Source organism: Harpegnathos saltator, unplaced genomic scaffold, assembly GCF_003227715.2.
Source record: "Harpegnathos saltator strain DR-91 unplaced genomic scaffold, Hsal_v8.6 scaffold349, whole genome shotgun sequence".
Taxonomy (NCBI): domain Eukaryota; kingdom Metazoa; phylum Arthropoda; class Insecta; order Hymenoptera; family Formicidae; genus Harpegnathos; species Harpegnathos saltator.
Genome location: NW_020230149.1, coordinates 215,509 through 238,659, shown reverse-complemented (window position 1 = coordinate 238,659; position 23,151 = coordinate 215,509). Strand labels below are relative to the sequence as shown.

Sequence of the window (23,151 nt, the reverse complement as noted above, 5' to 3'; positions counted from 1 at the left end):
GGCGATTGGATTCAAATAATGCTTTTATTTTGTCGTCATCGACCTCGATTGACCGGCCTCATCGTGGTGCACCTTTCACAGAAAAATCTTTTGAACGAAAACGAGCAAACCAACGTTGACACTGGCGTTCTGTTAAGGATTCCTCACCATAAACAGTACATAACTTTTGACGGGCTTGCATAGCGTTCTTTCCTTTTTGGAAGTAAAAACATAAAATATGGCGGAAATGCTCATTTTAATTTTCCATTTATACTTAATACCACACAAACAATTTTTTACCGAATGACGCACTTTTTTTTAAAGAAAGTTTGAAATTTTAGCTGTCAAATGATATAAAAGATTATAGAATTAAATTATTATAGGATTTGGATTGAAGTTAATTGTGTTTAATGACAAGCTATTCATCCGTAAAAAGCGACATGACTTTGTTGCTAACTGATAGATTGGAAAAGCAACATCAAAATACCTAAAGGATGGAGGTCAATAAGGACGTTATTTTTATCTCCTCAGAATTTTCGAGAAACAGTTTTTTTTATATTATACGATTATTAAAAATGTCAAAAATAACTAAACTTCTTTTCATTTTTTAATTAGATTTTTATTTTTTGGACATATTAAACATTATAGTCATAATTTTTAAGCATTTTCTAATAATAATTGCTCAGAATTCGACGATATTTTCTTTATTTTTGTTTGCCTTAATAAGACAAATAATGGGCAGCATCATCTATACTATTTTTAAAATAATTAATAATCTAAAATAAGGTTAACATGGTAGCAAATAAGTATAATGAGCAAAAATATTTTATCAGTCCACTCATTAGTCATAAAAGAAGCTTAGATATAATAGCGATATATCTAAACGAATAATTAATTTTGATTATATCGATTAATTGTTTTCTCACTTAATGGTTATTTTTGGCATTCCTAATGATCATACATTACAAAAAATTGTCTTTTAAAAATCCTGTGAGGACAGTAAAACGCTCTCATTAACCCTACTCTTTTCACATTACGTTCTTACCTTAAAGCTTCGAGTAAACCACAGCAATGTTGCACAAATGTCATATATAAAACGTCGACCGCGACTAAAAATATCATGTACGATACTTCGCACATGGCCGTGTGTATAAAAATTGGAACAAAATAAGTATCTAAGTCGACCATATAATTAACGCGATAGGGTATCCCTGCTTGGGTACCTACGATATTTGTTGATCCATTGAATTCCTCGTTGAATTCCACATAAATGAACTTGGTCAATAAAGTCGTGAATAGAAAGAGGAAGGAATGACCGAGTAGTACGACTGATTAATATATGAATTTATTAAGATACGTTAGTTACCTCGACATACTTTAAAATATTTAAGCAGATAATATTGAAATATTTATGTTCTTTTTTGTCTTTATACTTGATCTTATGCACTCACCTGTATACGCGTAGCCGAATTTGCGTCCGTTTATTGCGTAAGAATGTAAAATTTTAGTCTCACCGTTCGATTTTGGGGAGTACCAGTATCGTTCCATTTTAATCAAAAGATATTTGATCTGTAGTCACGCAATTTAATAATAAGTAGCGCATCCAGTGTAAATTCCGTTATTTTTTGGTTTCTTAATCTTTTTGTTTTAGTGATTTGGTTCATCACATTAGTTTATAAAATTCGTATTATTCTTATATACATACTTTGGGTAATGTGTGTACCAAGCAGATTACTTTAGATGCACAGAGAATACTTAAAACTATTAACGGCAAGCAATCAATTACTTCGAAAGAATCTGTCCAAACATCAATTAGCCCCAACACCTAAATTTATTATTGGTTACATTACATGTTACATGATAAATACATATAACTTTACGCTAACTTTACGAGAAATAGATTAATCTTATGTTTTATTCCCTCTTATTATTTGTCAATATATAAATCGCGCAAAGGAAATGATGCATTTAAACATGTTGACTACCCTGATCTTTATTGATTATTTCAAAACTTACCCAAAGTTTGATTTATCTAGGACAAGTAAACACAAACGCAATTCATAATATACGTATTTGTTTGTTTTTATCAACTTTTGTTGCAATAAGTTAGATATAATTGGCCGTATACTTAATGCGATATAATTAGTTGCATGCAACGACATATATACCTACACTGCACACCCGAGTGTGTTATTTTAACACGTATAAGCTGAAGTTTTCTTCACGCGTTTCTTGTCATCTGAAATCACGTCATCTGATGCATTTCGATATCACTTAACGCGTTTAAATGCGTTAAACGACGTGTTTAAAACGACAAGATATGCGTAAAGAAAGTTTCAGCTTATACGCGTCAAAATAACACACTCGAGTTTGCAATGTAAACCAAGCATTCATTCTAAAAAGTGAAGCCAAAAGTTGGCAGTTTATGACTGACAAGTAAACCGTCGGAACTGTCCCTTACCGATTTGGATGGGCTTTGGATATGTTGTAGAGTAGCAAAAAATAATTAGGTCATATTTTTTATCAGCGTATCTCGACGTTTAAGAGTTGAAAACACCCCTCGAAAATAACGGATTTTTTCGTTTTTTGAGAATATGTTCTAAATTATGAGATATATGAAAAAATAATTAGATGAAAGTTTAATGGTATTTTATGCTCTATGTAATAGTATATTTAGATTTTCGAAAAATATCAAATTTTTTAATTCACCCCTCCCCCTCCATTATAAATTTTGCTAGTTTCAAAAATTTTGTAAGGAAAAAAATTAAAGAGCTTAAAAAGACAAATTCATCCATATATAGTAATATTATATTTCACCGATTACATGTTTAGAAAAATGCATTTGAAACTTCGTATTATAGGAGTTGCGCTGCGTTACATTGCGCTATAGGCTTACATACTATGTTATTTCTTTTCTGCAACATGATGTTTACACAAACAATAACTGCATCTTCTGCGTATTATAAATGAGCAAAAATTATTATCAATTACATCATATGCAACGTATTATATAACATTATATGGCATTTGATAAGTTATGCTGCGTGAGAATGGAAACGTATTTGGTGTCGCTATTGCATGAGTGAGTCTTGGAATAAGAAATACATACAGATATATACAGATATACACAAAAACATACAGAATTTAAACAGAACACACGCAGTTGTTTAACGAGATTTAAAATAAGACTCGATATAACTCGTCGAGACTGACTCAATTCTCATATAGTATATTTAATAAATAGCAATATCTTCTGTTAATTCTACTTTTATTAGCATAAATATATTAAGACATAAATGTAAGAAAAGTTGAGATTGAAGTTAAAAATGTAGGAGATATTGTGCTATTACATAACGTTTGCTGGCAAAGTTTCACGAAGTATTATCAAGTGGCCTGATTTAGATACACAATTGAGAATAAAAATAACACTCACATATTGATATAGAATTGTGAAACAAACAATAGTATCGTATGCAACGTAATGGAGTTGTGAACAGCAAGAAGTGTATATATACATCTGTGATGTGGAATATTATCAGTTCAAAACGTAACTTCGACGTTGTTCGAACCATCCCATGATGTCCATCACAAGCGTGTCCGTCATGTAATATTATATCTATTGATAATGTAATTTTGTAAACGTGAAAATATTTTATAATAATTTGAAATTACTTTTCTATTACTATTCTAATTTTATAAATTAGCAAATAATTGTTTTATTGTGCAGTTTTATATGTACAGTTTTTGTGCTGTGGTGTGCATGTCATATAAAATAATCACATAAAATAATCCAACACATAACGCGTCAATATTAATTCAACAATTCAACAAAGTTATTTACATTCTAATAAATTTAAGTAAATTTCTATAATTCTTCTCAGCCTATATAATATTTGGATTTTCATGCTTCATATTATATTTTAGAGTACTTTCTTCATTATTACATATTTTGTAGGACTGCTTCCTGTGTCTATATTAGCGAGATGTTGAATTATTGATTATTTTTTCACGATTCAGTGGTTTATTTTGGACTCAAATCACATTTTCTATCAAGAGAGAAAGGAATATCATATAACTAACATAAAGAGATTGCTTCATTAAATATAAAGTACGCAATATGTTTTACATAATCGTAGTTTGGAACAGATATTTAATTAGTAATTTTTTTAGAATGACGCCATTTAATCCATTAAATGTAGTAATGTTATTGTATGTGACTTTTACTGCATTAAATATTCCTCAGAGTCCGATAACTTTGGAGGAACGAGAAGTAAAAGAGAAAATTGAACACATGTTACAAGAAATAAATAACGAAAAAGTATTAGAAATAGAAGAAGAAATATCTCTAGATTTTTATGATCCATATGAGACCTCCGAAGCTGAAGCAGTTAACTTACTTCAGAGTCATGAAAAAATATTAGGAGTACAAATAAGTTTCCGCCGTTTGACAAAAGATGGCCCCACCAAAAGGTTATGTTGAAATTGTCAGATGTAAAACGTAATATCGTAAGTTTAGACATCTGATAACAACATAATCTTGAAGTATTAGTGACTCCGTATCAGCATCACATAACTTTTTTCGTGCGAAAATGTCAAGTTTTGTGCCGAATAAGCGTCATTTGCGGGAACTTTTGATTCACTCTTTTAATTTGAAGAAATCTGCAGCTGAGGCGCATCGATTGCTTGTAGAAACACATGGTGAGACTGCTTTAAGTGAGAGAAGTTGTCGTGAATGGTTTCAAAAGTTTAAAAACGGTGAATTTGACGTGGAAGACAAAGAACGTAGTAGAAGGCCGAAAGTGTACGAAGAAACGGAATTGGAAGCATTATTGGAGGAAGATTCGTGCCAAACGCAAGAAGAACTTGCACTTACATTAGAAGTGACTCAACAAGCAATTTCACATCGTTTAAAATCGTTAGGAATGATTAAAAAACAAGGAAATTGGGTTCCATATGAACTGAAGCCGAGAGACGTTGAACGCCGATTTTGCACGTGTGAAATGCTGCTTGCCAGGCATAAAAGAAAAGGTTTTTTGCATCGTGTAGTCACTGGTGATGAAAAATGGATCCACTACGATAACCCAAAGAAGAGAAAATCATAGGGACCACCTGGCCATGCTTCAACATCGACAACCAAACCGAATATTCATGGAGAAAAACTCATGCTGTGTATTTGGTGGGATCAGCTTGGTGTCGTGTATTATGAGTTGCTCAAACCGAGCGAAACCATTACTGAAGCTTTCTACCGAACACAATTAATGAGATTGAGCCGAGCACTCAAGGAAAAACGCGCCCATTACTACTCCAGACACGACAAAATTATTCTCCTACATGACAACGCTCGGCCACATGTTGCAAAACCGGTCAAAACCTATTTGAAAACACTTAATTGGGAAGTCCTATCCCACCCGCCGTATTCACCAGACATTGCCTCTTCCGATTATCACTTGTTCCGGTCGATGGCACATGGCCTGTCTAAGCAGCGCTTTACATCATATGAAGATACTAAAAATTGGGTCGATTCGTGGATAGCTTCAAAAGATGAAGAGTTCTTCCGACGTGATATCCGAATGCTGCCAGAAAGATGGGAAAAAGTAGTAGCTAGTGATGGACAATACTTTGAATAAAACGTAATGTACCGTTCTTTCACAATAAATTCCTAGTTTTTGATAGAAAACGGCGGAAACTTATTTGTACTCCTAATAGAATATTTACCGGGAGAAGTATTATGTTCTACAGAAGTATTACCAGTTGAATATAAAAGAAGTGCCGTGGAATACTGGAAGAGCGGTAAAACGAGACGGAGATCGTTAGAAGGAGTGAGATAAAGATTTCGGAAAGTTGCATCAATACGACAATTACGACGATGGGAAAAAGAAATCAATCAAGGTGATACTAGAAGTGAAAAATTAAGACGAATTTCTGATTACATAATAAATTGTTTCAATGAAGCACTTGAGAAAGGAATAATTATTCACGACATTGATATCGCACGATGGGTTGCCCGAGCACAAGAAGAAGAAAATGCACCAGGATTCACAGCTTCAGAGACATGGGTGAGAAGATTTAAATTTATGCATAATATTGTATCACGGAAAGTAACAAAATTTGTTATTAAAAAGTCTATGTTATTAGAAACAGACCTAGAAAATAAATGCGTAACATTCATTAAAAATTTAAAATATTACATCGGTCATTATGGACTCAAAAATATTTATAATTCAGATCAAAGCAGATTCCAATTAGAATTTCATACCGGTCGTATTCTAGCGCGCAAAGGTACAAAGAAGGTACAAACTGTAGTACAGTCACTATCATCAACTACACATAGTTACACTATACAGCCGACCATCACCGCTGATGGTAGATTATTGTCGCCTCTTTTCATAGTATTAAAAGAAGTTGGTGGAATATTTGGTCCAAGAGTGCAGGAAAATATATTTAAAGCACGTAATATTTATACCATGGCTTCAAAATCAGGCAAATTAACATCGCAACATGTAAAAACTTGGTTAAAAGATGTATATTTTCCAAATGTTAGAGCGAAATCAGTTTTACTACTAGACTCATGGACTGGTCAGTGTCCTAATATTATTGCAGAAACTAGATCAGAATTTGCAACAGATATTGTTTTACTAACTATTCCGGCTGGCACAATGAGAAAAATACAGCCATTAGATGTATACGGATTTCGAATGTGGAAAAATTTTATTAAATACTTTTCAAATATGGTTATGTTGTTAGATCTTGCAATAAATCTTCATGTCAGAAATAATATACTTAAATTGCAATCATTAACGCATAATCAGTTCTCATTACCTAGATTTCGAAATCTATTTAAATACGCATGGTTTAAAAGTAGACATGTGCAAAATAAACCGACAGAATTTCAAACATCTGTCGAGTTCTGTTTTAAAAGTAATACAAAAATATATTGCGACATTTGCGGCCAAACTACAATAATTATATGTTCTTGGTGTAAGAAATCTCTTTGTGTAACACATTTTTTCCATGAACATCATCTTTGCGATGAATATCATAAATGCGCTACGCATATACATTATTTATACATATGTAATATTTTTGTCATTCTCTACGAGTTATATCAAGTCTCATTTTAAATCTCGTTAAACAACTGCGTGTGTTCTGTATAAATTCTGTATGTTTTTGTGTATATCTGTATATATCTGTATGTATTTCTTATTCCAAGACTCACTCATGCAATAGCGATACCAAATACGTTTCCATTCTCACGCAGCATAACTTATCAAATGCCATATAATGTTATATAATACGTTGCATATGATGTAATTGATAATAATTTTTGCTCATTTATAATACGCAGAAGATGCAGTTATTGTTTGTGTAAACATCATGTTGCAGAAAAGAAATAACATAGTATATAAGCCTATAGCGCAATGTAACGCAGCGCAACTCCTATAATACGAAGTTTCAAATGCGTTTTTCTAAAAATGTAATCGGTCAAATATAATATTACTATATATGGATGAATTTGTCTTTTTAAGCTCTTTAATTTTTGTCTTTACAAAATTTTTGAGACTAGCAAAAATTATAATGGAGGGGGGAGGGGTGAATTAAAAAATTTGATATTTTTCGAAAATATAAATATACCATTACATAAAGCATAAAATACCATTAAACTTTTATCTAATTATTTTTTCATACATTTCATAGTTTAGAACACATTCCCAAAAAATAAAAAAATCCGTTATTTTCGAAGAATGTTTTCAACCCCTGAACGTCGAGGTATGTAGATAAAAAAAATATGACCTAATTATTTTTTGCTGCTCTACAACATATCCAAAGCCCATCCAAATCGGTGAGGGACAATTCCAACGGTTTACTTGTAAGAGAGAAAGTTGTTTTATGTCTACTTTTTTCTCACGCTAGATTACATCGACTGTCAAGAATCGTCATATTTGTATTACAGTTATCGAATGAAGTATATATATTTATAGATAAATAAAAGAGAAATATAAAATATATAATATAAAATATAAAATATATAAAAGAAATACACTTACTCCAAAAAAAGCAGCATACTTAAAATGTGGGAAAAATTTACTAAACCTCAAATGATCATAATTTGGTAAATAATAAAGATAGAAAGATCTTTAAGAATTACAAATAGCCAAATAGGAATCTCTAATTAAAGAATCGATTAATTTCAATATAGCGAGAAAAATTTATTGAAAATAGCGGATGACGAAGCGAGAGCATGCGAAATTGGAAAATATTTGTCCGAGTTTGCTATGGCAACGCATGGCGAGAGTCAAGTGTCGTAATGTGATCGAATAAAAAGCATGTGATAGTACAAAGTCTCCTCTTTAAGATGATTTTTTAATCGTTTTGATATGATGATATGTCGCCGAATAATTCGCATTTAAAATAAAATACTCCTTTCTTCTTTAAATGTAAATAATTAGGCAAAAAATCTTTTCTATCACATGCTTCCTATCCGATTGCGTTACAACACTTGATTCTCGCCATGTGCCGTGGCAAACTCGGACAAATATTTTTCAATTTCACATGCTTTCGCTTTGTCACCCTCCATTTTCAATAAATTTTTTTTGCTGTATTGAAATAAATCGATTCTTTAATTACAGATTTCAAGCTTTATTTACATTTTTTAAAGACCTTCCTATCTTTATTATTTGCCAATTTATGATCATTTGAAGTTTGGTAAATTTTTCCCACATTTTAAGTGTACCACCTTTTCTTGGAATGAATGTATAAAAAATATGCAAAATAAATATAAAAATAGAGATAAAAGATTTTAACAACCCTAGCTTCCCTGTTTAAAAAGAACGATAGAGTCAGACAGAAAAAAATTTATCTGACTGAATCGTGTTTTTGATTCATAAATTTTATTTCTTATTCTTTCTTTTTTAAAATTTCTTATTTAAAATATTTGATAGGTTTTCTATAGTTCTCTATCGTTAATATCATATAGCTCAGATATCGTTTTTAATCGAATTCTATCTGATCGTGCTTTATCAAAATTAATAATATTCTATCGTCTATATAAATCATAAATTTGAGATTACTTATCTGAAATATATGATGAATTTTCTATATTCTTCTATCGTTTTGTCATAGCTAACCCAATAGCACAAGATATCTTATGGAAGTTCATTTTATGTCCATTTTACGTCCGCACATCCATGAACGTGAAATGGATGTCCATCGTATATCCGATTTTGGACTCATCAAAACGTCCATATTAGGACATCCATAGGATGTCCAATGTTGGACGTCAATACTCATTATCCAAAAATTTTTATAGTAAATTTGATTGCTTGTACTAATCCGCACTAAGTGTGCTTTAAGGCTTGTTTAGATTTTGTTTGTGTATATATACAGGCTGCTAAATTTCAAATGTAAAGGTAAAAAATCATAACAGGTAAAAAATCTCGAAAACTGAAAGATATTAAAAAAAGCTAAAACATGTGTTCCATGATTTCGAAGGGGAAAGAGAATAACATTATCAGTTTTTTTATTCGGAGGGCATTTTCAAGGTCAGTTAAAGGTCAACTTAATTTCTTTTAAATAAAAAGCCCAATTTTTTATTTTATCTTCTATTTCTATCAATTAATTTTAACAACTTTTGTCTGAAACATTTTTTTATTTGCCTAATATTTTTTTAAATATTTAAGGAAAGCTTGGTAACTTTTTTAACATTTAACTTACGATATCTCGCTAACTATTCATCGAAAGAAGAAATAGTATTGGACTTTTTACTTTATTTACTATTAAGAATATATTACTATAATAGTGTCCTAACTTTTGTTAATTTAATAATTTTGAAATTTCCAAAGGTCGATAAGTTAAAAAAAATTAGGGTACTGTTATAGTAATATTATAGTAAATAAAGTAGTGATATAGTAATGTTATAGTAAATAAAGTAAAAAGTCTAATACTATTTTTTCTTTCGACGAATTGTTACCGAGATATCGTAAATTAAATCTTGAAAAAGTTGTCAAGTTGTCCTTAAATATCTCAAAAAATATTAAGGAAATAAAAAAATAATTCAGACAAAAGTTGTTAAAATTAATTGGTAGAAAAAGAAGATATAATAAAAAATTAGGCTTTCTATTTTAAAAAATTAAGTTGACCTTTAACTGACCTTGAAAATGTCCTCCGAATAAAAAAACTGATAATGTCATTCTCTTTCCCCTTCGAAATCATGGAACACATGTTTTAGCTTTTTTTAATATTTTTCATAGTTTTCGAGATCTTTTACCTATTACGTTTGAAATTTAATACCCTGTATAGTACCAACAACGTGCCTACAACCCTCTACAAAATGCTTCAGTATGCTTATAAATATACAAAATCTGTTTTGACATGCCTACAACTTCGATATTTTGGCCAGCACCTCAATACGTATACTCATTTAATCATTGCCCTTAATTTTGTTGTATCATTCAGTTTTTGTGCTTTTATACAAGAAAACTTTTCTGAACTTTTGTAGGACTGTAAATCTTGCATATAGCATGATATGACTGCGGAACTAATTATGAAAAACTTACATTCAGCTTGAATGTAGTAGCATCTTACAAGAAAAGGGTCTGACGTGTAAATATAATTTTTAGCTGCATCTCGTAGCAGTAGGTATACATGCACATTGGTATTAGGTAAAAGTATAATGAGCAAGAAAATTTTGTTCACGAGAAAATGAAAGATAAAAATTTAGAAGGCCTTATAACCAATTTAAGTAAAGCGTTCAAGCAGCGCGTGGCGGGACAGGAAAGCATGTCTGTGAAGTTAACACGTTAAATTATCAATATGAAAAAAATAAGTAGAGTTCTAATAGCACTTTTGATAGTTCTACAGTTCCTCTATAACAAATAAAATAATTCTGCAACAATACACCCAAAAACAATATACCCAAAAAATAAAAAATAAAAGTACAACTTGCTAGGTTCGCAAAGTTAGCACGTCGCCTCTTTTTCTAACGTACAAGAAACAATCAAAATTGCACTATCCGTAGAATTTTGTCCAAAAAATAAGTTTTTTCCCACTGTGCGCCGTTCCGCGCTTAGCGGCCAAGGCGACGATCACAGGCCGCTGAGATCCGTCGCTATACAGGGTGTCCCAGAACTTTGGGACACGGACTCTGTAGGGATATAGAGCTATGTGAGAGGAACAAAAAAGTCCTCTACCATAATATGAAAATTGTAATAGTTTTTTAATTATAACAGCGCAAAGTTTGGCGTTTTCCACGCCCAGCGCGGCGTATAGACGCTCCGTGGCAAGCTGTGTGCGTAGGGGCTGAGCGATAACGCGTCTCGCGCTGAACGTCGCGCGGCGTCAAAGCGTCAAGACGCCATCGCGACGGTCAGCGCGAGACGCGTTATCGCTTAGCCCCTACGCACACAGCTTGCCGCGGAGCGTCTATAGGCCGCGCTGGGCGTGGGAAACGCCAAACTTTGCGCTGTTATAATTAAAAAACTATTACAATTTTCACATTATGGTAGAGGACTTTTTTGTTCCTCTCACATAGCTCTATGTCCCTACGGAGCCCGTGTCCCAAAGTTCTGGGACACTCTGTATAAGAAATCAGTTGGAGCACATCTTTGTGTCATATTATCATTAAACACATATAAACATATATATTTTAAAGTAATTATTAAATGAAGAAAAAATTTTAATGATTTCCCGACAATAGTTGTCGCGAGCGTCTTTGATCTGTCTGAGTAGCCGCCGCAGCGTATATGTCGTTGACTGGCCGGTTATCCTCGCATATCGTTTACGCGTCGCGCGTTATCGATATCGTCATTAGATCTAAGAAGTTCGATGACTCCCTTTAGTTTTAGATATCAAAATACAAGCACAAAAATATAGAACGGCGAGGATTTATAACCGCAGTAAGTCAGGATGACATTTAATCAATTTCATTAATTTAATTAATAGAATAAAAAATGCGTATTCTTGTACTTCGTGTGCGTACTCTTATCTCATAGGTTGTCCAAGAGTACGCATTTGCAGTATTTCATATTGTTAATTATTTGAAGCACTATTAATTCAACTATATCAATTTCAATTTTTAGTAGTGTCACTACACAGTAGATAACACTTCATATTCAGTGTTAGTTTGAAGTAAGTATGTCGTATCGTTACAGTGTACAATTAATTAAAATATAAAAAATGCGTACTATTATCCGCATTTCTCTATATAGAAAATAATTATTGCAGAAAGATCTATCTGTATTAAGTATCCATGTATTATATCTTGCATCCTTCTGCATTGGGAATTTGAATAATCGTTTTCCAGTCGATTTTCCATTCTGACAATCTTTATACATGCACCTGTTATAAAAACTATCTTCTGGAGTCAACATAGTCTTTATATTTTTATTTGCAATGCAGTGCAAGAAATAATTTTAGATATGTGAGAAAGAATATGTAACAAATAAGAAACTAAGAATGACAGAATCCTTGGTACGCCAGTGTCATATTAACAATTTTAATGTCAGCTACAGAAGTATGAGTTCTAATGCAGCTTAATACGACCCGGGCGCGCCAAGGGTTTTTTTATTTTTGGTGAATCTTCATAAATTTTTTCAATTCCTTGTATGTTTGGATTAAATTTTTTGTCCTTTTTTTAAATTTAATATAAAGTTAGTAAGTTAACGCGCGTTACTTGCATTGCTGATATTGTTAAAAATAATAATAACCGTAAATTCATTTTTGACCCAACCCAGTAAATAGTATATAACAGTTATATAACTATTAGATATAGCAGTTAGTTATAATTATTTCCAACTAAACAATATAAATGCAATATAACATGTGTGTTATATTATACAGGGTCTGCCAAAAGTTTCGGAACGGTTAATTATTCCAAAAATAATGATTATTTAAAACAATGTTTGAAATCAAAGTTGTGGAGCTTAAAAAAAGCTATGAGATATTGATAATTGTTTGATTTTGGAATGACCTTGAAAAAAGTTATCAAGGTCGACATAAAAATGTTAAATGGAAACTCAAATTTTTTATTACACCGTCTTTTTCCACCAATTAATTTGAACAACTTTTGTCTGAAACAGTTTTTGCCTAATATTTTTTGAGATATTTGAGAATAACTTGGTAACTTTTTCAATATTTTTTGACATTATTATTATTATTTCACATTATTATTTGTTCCTTGATAACAAGATTTCTTTAGTCTTGCAAATAATATTAAGGAATTATTGGACATAAGAATTGATCGCAATGAAGGAGATTAAAGAGGATGACTTGTTAGATGGTAATGACTTTTACAATATTTTTTGAGATATTTGAGGATAACTTGGTAACATTTTTAATATTTAATTTACGATATCTCGCTAACTGTTTGTCGAGACAAAAAAATATCAAGAATATATTGGTACAATAATGTTCTATTTTTTATTAATTTATGGATTTTTCGAAACTTCAAAATCATCAAATCAACAAAAGTCAGAATGCTATTGTAACAATATATTCTTGAGACCAAGTAAAATAGAAAAGTCTAGTACTATTTTTTTATCCCGATAAACAGTTAACGAGATATCATAAGTTAAATATTAAAAAGTTACCAAGTTTTCCTTAAATATCTCAAAAAGTATTAAGCAAATGAAAAAAATGTTTCAGACAAAAAGTTGTTCAAATTAATTGGTGGAAAAAGACGGTGTAATAAAAAATTAGAATTTCCATTTAAGATTTTTATATTGACCTTGATAACGTTTCTCAAGGTCATTCCAAGGACAAACAATTATCAACATCTGATTGTTTTTTTAACCTTTACAATTTTTGTTTCAAACATTGTTTTAAACAATCATTATTTCTTGAAATAATTAGCCGTTCCGGAATCTTTGGGAGACCCTGTATAACAGTTATATTGTTGAATGGAAAATTACTATAAACAATTATATAACTGTTACTTGGTGTTTGTTGGGAAATTATTTTACCAATGAATCATACCAATGAATAGTACCTGTAATAAACTACTTAATTAATATATATTTAACAAACAGCGATATAAAAAAAATAAGAACATATATGTTTCACTTAAAACGATATGTTAATGAACCTAAAGGTGTGAAAAATCAAATAATAGAAAATCATTTAAGAACATATATGTTTCACTTAAAACGATATGTTAATGAACCTAAAGGTGTGAAAAATCAAATAATAGAAAATCATTTAAGATTTATGCGATATCAAATTTCTGTAACTACTGACGCATTTAGCACCAATAATAGTTACCAATATTGTAAAAATTTATTTAAATATCGACGATTAACACAATGTACAAATACTGAAAATGCAATTATATTTCTTGGACAAGGTACAATATTAAAAAATATTAGCAACATTACAGAACAGTCCTTGTTCTGTAATGGTTTAGCATTTAATAGATGCGTGTTTAAAGAGACTGTATTTCATAGTACTTTATACCATCGGCCAACGAAAATATATGACACTGTGGTCTAATTACAAAATGATACTATTGTAAAAATTGTTAAATTTGTTTGTGTTGATAAACAATATTATATATCAGCTCGGAAAATATTTGTTTCTGCAATTTCACAAAGCGTACCAATGAAACATTTTATGAAAGTAATTGAAAAAAGCAAAGACACAATGGTAGCTTCTATTAATAATATCAAGCGTAAAATAATATTAGGTACGCAACTAAGTTCTCGCTGTTTTTTTGATGAAAATGCAACTTTATTGTGAAAAAATGGTTACAAATGAATCATTCAAAATATTGCCCATCGCTAGCGACAACTTTTTCCCATCTTTCTGGCAGAGCTCGAATACCGTCACGATAGAAGTGTTCGTCTTTTGAGGCTATCCACGAATCAAGCCATTTTGAGATGTCTTCATATGAGCGGAACTGCTGATTAGCCAGACCATGTGCCATCGAACGGAACAAGTAATAATCGGACGACGCAATATCTGGGGAATATGGCGGGTGGGGTAGGACTTCCCATTTGAGCGTTTCTAAGTAGGTTTTAACGGGTTTGGCAACGTGAGGCCGAGCGTTGTCATGCTGTAGAATCACTTTTTCGTGCCTCTGCTCGTATTGTGGCCGCTTTTCGCGCAGTGCTCGGCTCAATCGCATCAATTGAGTTCGATACCGTTCCACAGTGATGGTTTCGTTCGGTTTCAACAGCTCATAATAAATAACACCGCCCTGGTCCCACCAAGTACACAGCAAAACCTTCGCAGCGTGAATATTCGGCCGAGCCGACGACGTAGAAGCATGATCGGGCAGTCCCCATGATTTTATTCTCTTTGGGTTGCTGTAATGAATCCATTTTTCATCACCCGTAACGATGCGATGAAGAAAACCCTTCCTTTTTTGCCGCTGGAGCAGTTGTTCACAGGCGAAAAAACGACGCTCAACGTCTCTTGGCTTCAAATCATAAGGAACCCAAGTTCCTTGTTTTTGAATCATTCCCAACGCATGCAATCGCTTGGAAATGGCTTGGCGGGTAACTCCTAATGCTGAAGCAAGCTCTTTTTGCGTTTGGCACGGATCCTCATCGAGCAATGCCTCCAATTCAGCGTCTTCGAAGGTTTTTGGCCTTCCTTCACGCGAACGGTCGTCAACATCGAAATCACCATCTTTGAAGCGACGGAACCAATCACGGCACGTTGTTTCACTTAGAGCAGCATCTCCGTAAACTTTTTGGAGTTCTCGATGCGCTTCAGCCGCCGTTTTCTTCGAATGAAAGAAGAAAAGCAACACTTCCTGCAAATGACGATTATTTGGCACAAAATAAGACATTTTCGCACAACCAAAAGTATATGACGCAAAAACAAAATCACTAATGTGTCAAAGCGGTTTGTTTACCATATGTCTAAGCTTGGTTCATGACGTTTTGGTTATGTCACAATCGACCAGCACTTACTACTGGAGCCATTTCTTGAAAAACAGCGGGAACTTAGTTGCGCACCTAATATTTATTGATGTTAGTGAATGTTATGTATGCGCACTACTAAATACAATTGAAATTCAATAAAGTCATTAATTAAATTTTACAGAATGTTTATCTTATGAGGAATGTATGTATTTATATTCATACATGTCAGCAACATCCCGAATTTTCCAAGTAAAACAATTAGTCAAATAAAAGTCAAAAGTTTATCTGAAAGTGTTTTTAGATAAACACTTATCTGAAAAGTCCGAAAACACTTCTTATCTGAAAACACTTATCATAAAGTTTTAGATAAACACTTATCTAAAAGTCAGATTAACGTTCAATAACACAGCCACACAAAAAAAATGTCTTGATCTGGTGACTAGACCCATATATCCTTATGTATTTTGACCCGCTAAATCCGAATCCGCCATCAGAATTGACCCATCGAGTCAGAGTTTCTCATAAAACTCAAAAAATAGGTAGAAATTAAAAAAAAAATTTTACGACTATTTTCTAAGATTTATTCAGTATTTATACATTATATTTATTTTTATTTGCTTTCACAATAGTTTTTATATATTGATGGCAATAAATGGTGCCTCAATTTTGTTCAAAATGGCCAAAATTTTTAATTTCATAAAGAAAATTAAGACGGGAAGGTCGAAAAACACCAAATATAAATTTTTTTCTTTCAAAAATATTTACTCTTAATACCGTTTTCTTTAACGGTTTCACCAAGATATCAAAGTGATGGAACAACGATATCAGGATAGGAATGAAAACATGATGGCTGATTTTTGTTGGATGTTGGAGAAGGAAACAAACAGAAGAGTGACAAAATATAAGCAAAACCTTCTGCATAGATCTTTTGAAGAAAAAAGAACATGTTACAGTAGTAAAAACCTGGAATAGAGACAATTTGTGGGTTTTCTGAAAGGTGGTTTGTGTTAAATTAATTTTAGTGTCGAGTTCGGATTCATAAACATACGTTACCTTGATATGTTTCTTATGCGAATAGAATGTGAGTTATTCAGGATAAACCCAATGTACAGAGAGAAAGGGGTTTTCCGTAGATTCTGACATATCTTTTAATTTAACGAAAAACTGAGTCGTGTTAGGCCAATTCTGATGACGGATTTGGATTCAGCGAGTCAAAATACATGAGAACTTGTTACTTTTGTATGTTTCTTGTATAAATAGTAACAAGGTATAGTATTACGCCCTGCGGACTCCGCGTTTTCTAAATTCTTTTATAAATAGAACGAATTGATTTTATGTTGCTTGCTATAGTTCATATGTTATATTCAACAAACATATTCCGCGATCCTTCGAGCACGATAACGCCACATACCAATTTCTCTTTTTTATCTCCCCCTAGACTAAAGTCCTCTAGTTGTTTGTCAGAAAGATCAGCTGAGTCATTTCCCGGACTGACCAATCGATATCTGATTTTGTTAATCCTCAAGAACTCACAGCTTCTCCACGTCCCTTCATAAGGTATGTTACCCAACTCTCACTAAACCTAACGAAATGATAAAATCCCTTATCGCCATAGATACCTCATCCTTTACAATAATTATCTTAGAGATACTGCAACGCAACTCTTGACCTCCACCTCTAAAAAACATTCGTAGCACACTCCTATGATCATATTTGAGTATAAAAATTAGATTTCCGAAACATTTCCCTAAAATCCCACTCTCTTAACCGAGCTGACGTTTTGAGAAAAGCCAAAAGGCTCAAAAAAGAGACTTCTTGACCGACCCGCAGCCAGAACAGAAGCCTCTCTTCAGTACCCCTTCAAGGTCTCCTAACAATCTAGCCTACTAGTGGCTTAGACAGATCAGTGTTTCTCCAGTTGTTAATTATTCTGTGCAACGATTTCGTGCATTTTTGGACCATCGTGAACTAGCGGGGATCTAGCGGAAACCAACTTCCTATTCTTGGCGCAAAACTTGGGTCATCCATCCTCACCGACACGCAGCAATTACACTCTTCATTTTCAATAAATAGCATAGAGCCAGCAGTAAGATATTTATACTTTCTTTTGTCTAAGTGAACTCTTTCTTTTCATTTTTCTTCTTTTCTTCTCTCTCTTTTCTTTTCCTTTCCTTTTTCTTCCTTTTTTCTATCTTTCTATCTTTTCTATCTTTTTTCTATCTTTTCCCCTTGGCATTCCTCCTTAATTGTGAAATCCGGTGTCAGTGGCTCAATCTTGTCGATTTCAGTCGGACATAACGAACACGGAATTTTGCTCAGACCGCGATTATTTATACATCTATGTATACGTACACTTTATAAAAGCTTGTAAATTTTATTTCATTGTGAACTTCCGCTTAATCATCAATAAAACAAATTATTTGTAATTATAAGCCAATCACGTTTTCCAACTAATTATTCACAATAAAAATTCTCCCTTCCCTCAACTGTCGCTCACGGTAACGCTTCTATCCCAGGTAAAAGGATTCAGTTCGTTGACTTAAATAAAGGATCACCGACGTACGTCCGCGCCAGATAAAGGGATTATTCCGATTCTTGATCTGCACTGCAGACTTGCGAATATGTCGGAGCTTGTGAAAGCAAGCGTCAAGTTACGTTCCTCCTCCAGGATGTAACATATTAATATCATATCATTCATTTCATATTAAATCAGATAGTATGATATAATCGTATCGAGTAGCTTGTGTTTTCGATATGCGTTCTATCGTTTAAGTCAGATTAGATATAAAACGATAGGGACTTATAGCTTCCTTATGTATGTCGAAATCTGCGAAATAATTATTCAATGACCTAAATGCTATATTATATTGCCAACGATAAAGTACGATTATTGTTTCGTTACATATATTTTATTGAAACGCATAACGATACTTTCCAATTAAATTATATTGATTCTTATTAATATCGTATCATTCATTTCATATTAAATCAGATAGTATGATAGGAGCATACAGAGTGGCTTGTGTTTTCAAATATGCATTCTATCGTTTAAGTCACTAGGTATAAAACGATAGAAACTTATAGCTTTCCTATATATGTCGAAATCTGCGAAATAATTATTCAATAACCTAAATGCCATATTATTAGATCATTAAGTATGAAATATCCGATTTTGAATCAAAAGTTTGGTTTATTATATTTCAAACCAGAAATAGTATAATTAATCAAAGTATGCGCCTAAAGTATCGACACAATTCTGCCATCTTAATGGTATCTTATTAATGCCTTCAGCGAAGAAGCCTGAAGAGTGAGTGACGATGAAATCACAGAAGGCATTTTCCACAGCTTGTTGAGAATTGAATATTTTTCCTTTCAAGAGGTACTCCAGTGCCTGGAAGAAGTGGTAGTTAGATGGTACCAGGTCTGGTGAATATGGTGGGTGACACAGAGTTTCCAACAGTTCAGCTGCTGTAGTTTGAGCAGCGTTGTTTGTGCAACATGTGGTCGAGCGTTGTCTTGCAAGAGAATTGGCCTGTCTCTATTGACCAATCTCGGTTGCTTAATCGCAAGCATCCTCATCATTTCGTCTAATTGGTTACAGTAGACATCGACTATAATCGATTGACCAGGTTTCATGAAGCTGTAGAGGATAATATTAGTGCTGGATCACCAAACAGACACCATTAGCTTTCTTTTGTGAATATTCGGTTTCGGACTATATCTCGAAACTTCACCTATATCCAACCATTGTGCCGAACACTTGCGATTGTCGAAAAGAATCCATTTTTCATCATACGTAATAATACGATGTAAAAATCGTTCGTCTTTATGTCGTGATAGTAAAGAAAGGCAAACTTTGACACGATTTCTTTTCTGACGCTTGTTTAATTCATGCGGAATCCATCTATCCAGCTTCTTTACCTTGCCGATTTGTTTCAAGTGATCCAATATTGTTGGAATAGTAACGTTAAACCTTGCTAATTCACGCGTAATTTGAGATGTATCCGCTTCCATTACAGCTTTCAGCTCATCATTATCTACCTTGGTTTTGGGTCGCCCACGTGGCTCATTTTCAAGATTAAAATCGCCAGAACGAAACTTCTCAAACCATCAACGTACTGTGCGCTTATTAGCTATATCTTCACCAAACATTTCGTTAATATTTCGAGTTGTCTGCGCTGCATTAGTTCCACGATGGAACTCATATTCGAAAATAACACGAATTTTTGGCTTATCCATAGTTACACAAAGATTGCTGTAACAAAGACATCTCGAATGATAATCACAAACCAAAACATGTGTGAAAGAGTGATGATGTACCTTCACAAGAAAAAAAACCAAGATCTGTTAAAGTGAAATAGATATCAGAGATATCGACTGTCGAACTCAGTACTTAAGGAAATCGGAAATTTCATATTTAACGACCTAATATATTGCCAACGATAAAGGACGATTATTATTTTGTAACATGTATTTTATTGAAACGCATAACGGTATTTTCTGATTGAATTATATTGGTTCTTATTAATATCGTATCAATCATTTCATATTAAATCAGATAGTACGATAGGTACATATAGAGTGGCTTGTGTTTTCAGATATCGTTCTATCGTTTAAGTCAGATTAGATATAAGATGATAGAAACTTATAGGTTTTCTACATGACATGAAATCTGATGTCCGATAGATATGATAGATTCAGATAAAATCATATAGGATTTCTATCAGTTTTCTATCTTTTTCTATCAATTTTTATCGTTCTTTTTAAGCAGGGTTACTATATTATAATACATATGCTCTATGTTTCTATACCTGTGAAATCGAACTTGGTCTGACTTATGTCTCAAATGTATGCCACAAATGCAACAAAACACCATATTGTTTTATATCTTGTATTATTATTTTTGTCTTTCACTATTTACAGCAAAACTGTTAGATTAAGTATGGCTTTTGCTGTCATAGCCAAGAGTGAGAAAGCAGTAGACGCAAATCAACGTTCTCTCTGTCATAAACTGCCAACTTTGAGCTTCACTCCCTATGTGGTGCGCCCAGAGGAGGGCCTTCTTGGTTACGGCACCGTGCTGGGGGAGGTCCGTCCGATTGGCCTTAGGGCCACAAGGTTTGGCGGCGGCCGCTGGGGGGTGGAATAGGATCCTGCTTGTCTAGGTCTCAGGATCTGGGGCGGGAAACAGGCTTGACTCCCGCTGCGGCCGTAATGCTGAACTGGTCCCCCCCATGGGAGTGGGACCTTGGTGGTAAAGGAGAGCGGGGTAGCCCGGTGCAAGGACGGGTCCCGCTTTCCCCTGCACTAACCTGCGGGTTGGTGGAGACGGGGGAAAAGGTGAATGTCCCCTTTTCCCCATAGTATTAGTTTAATACATGGATGGAGCCCTTCAGACTAATTAGGTTGGAGGGACGAAGAAGTAATGGTAGCCCAGTTCTTTCAGCTCCCCAAAAGATCCTCGTGACGACATTCTGGTGGGGTTTTTAATGGGTGCAACTCCCACATAACTACCCGCTCCCCCTGAAAAGGAGCGGGGTATCCATTAGGGATTTTTCCCACCGTTAACAAAAAAAAACTCTCAGCTTCACTCGCTGCTATTGTAAAAATATACGAATGCTTGGTCTAGGTATATATGTTGTTGGTTGCATGTTATAAATAGATCAGGAAGCAACGACGATATTGACAGAGTTACTTGTTATTCTCATGGCAGCCAACATGTTAAAGTGTGAATAGTCTATTGCTATGTAATGTAACAAAAACGATCACTCTCTGACGAGAATAACATTGAATTTTTGGAATTCTTCAACACGTAACGAGAAAAGTTATTACTGCTAATGAAATTTCGATATTTTTCTTTTGCATACCTCGAACGTCATTCCAGATGCAAGTAGCAACAGGAATCCGAAATAAATTGCATATCGCTTGATTACGCTATGGAAAGGCCACAAGCCGATGACAGCTAGTAGAACGCGAATAATATTATAATATGACTCTTGAAAGAACTTATCGACACTGTACATCTTCCCTCTTGCCTATCACAGTCGCTTTGTGACAGTAAAATCGTGTGATTAGAGTACGTCTCAGCCGTTTATGAAAAATTCTGTTTCAACGTTGACTACCGTGCGCCACGATGTGCACGCTCTCATTGACATTAGGGTTAGAGCTACGGAAACGCACAAAAGAAGTTATTTCGCGATCGATAACGACAATCAGCATCTATTATAGTCCAGACTGGCTCTTGCTTAATTGACGCTGTAAAGTTGCCCAATGGAAATTGTGTGATATGGTACGTTCGCGAACTTTATAAGTCTCCATAAAAAGATTGTTTAAGTTGAAAATTACCTAAAAGATATTGTGCTGTACAAATGCATGGCCCGACGACAGTTTCTTTTTACGCTACTGCATTAGAAAATATAAGTTTCAAGATGACATAGAAAAATATTGTAATCGTACAATTTGATGCAGCACCGCCAATTAAGTCTTTCGGCTTACTGTTTAATTTCGAGAAAATTAAATTTTTATACCTTTGACAGGTTGTCCATATATTATAAAACGTTGTTAAAAGGTTTATGTTATGCGGAAGTTGTAAGCTTATACAAATATTTCTCGATTTTTATCTATCGTGTATCGACATACATTCACATTTGATGTTGAGTTTAATACGAGGGTGGTCCGATAAGTACTTAGCCCACAAAAGAAAAACGAAAATTTTGGAAAAGTGGCGATTTATTTCTCAACATAGTCTCCTTTTAGCTCGATACACTTGACCCAGCGATGCTCCAACTTCTTTAACCCGTCTGAAAAATACGTTTTCTCGAGGTCTGCAAAGTAGGCCTCCGTGGCGGCGATGACCTCCTCATTCGACTCAAATTTCTGCCCGGCGAGTGACTTTTTCAAGTTTGGAAACAAAAAGAAGTCGCACGGGGCCAAATTTGGAGAATACGGTGGATGGGACAGCAATTCGTAGCTCAATTCGACCAATTTGATCGTGGCGAGGGCGGAGGTGTGAGCCGGTGCGTTCTCATGGTGGAAGAGCACTTTTTTCTTCGCCAAATGGGGCCGTTTTTTTTGCAATTCGGCGTCGAATCGGCCCAATAATTCGGCATAGTACAGCCCTGTGACCGTTTTGCCCTGCTCCAGGTAGTCGATGTAGATCACACCTTGTGAATCCCAGGAAACGGTGACCATCACCTTTCCGGCCGATAGGACAGTCTTCGCCTTCTTCAGAGCACGTTCGCCGGGTGAAGTCCACTGTTTCGACTGTTCCTTGGTCTCTGGTGTGTACCAGTGGATCCATGTTTCGTCGACG

At 33.9% G+C, this 23,151-nt stretch overlaps 1 protein-coding gene across 1 annotated transcript; it reads right to left on the bottom strand.

Annotated features, from left to right (window-relative positions):
• Positions 1–965: 965 nt before the first annotated feature.
• LOC109504434 (uncharacterized) lies at positions 966–21,975 on the bottom strand. Its single transcript, XM_025300297.1, has 4 exons — positions 21,707–21,975; positions 1,685–1,804; positions 1,431–1,548; positions 966–1,307 (listed from the first exon to the last, which is right to left on the bottom strand). Exons 1-4 carry the CDS (start codon positions 21,860–21,862, stop codon positions 1,021–1,023), a joined length of 681 nt encoding a protein of 226 aa, XP_025156082.1. The 5' UTR covers positions 21,863–21,975; the 3' UTR covers positions 966–1,020.
• Between the last annotated feature and the right edge of the window lie 1,176 nt (positions 21,976–23,151).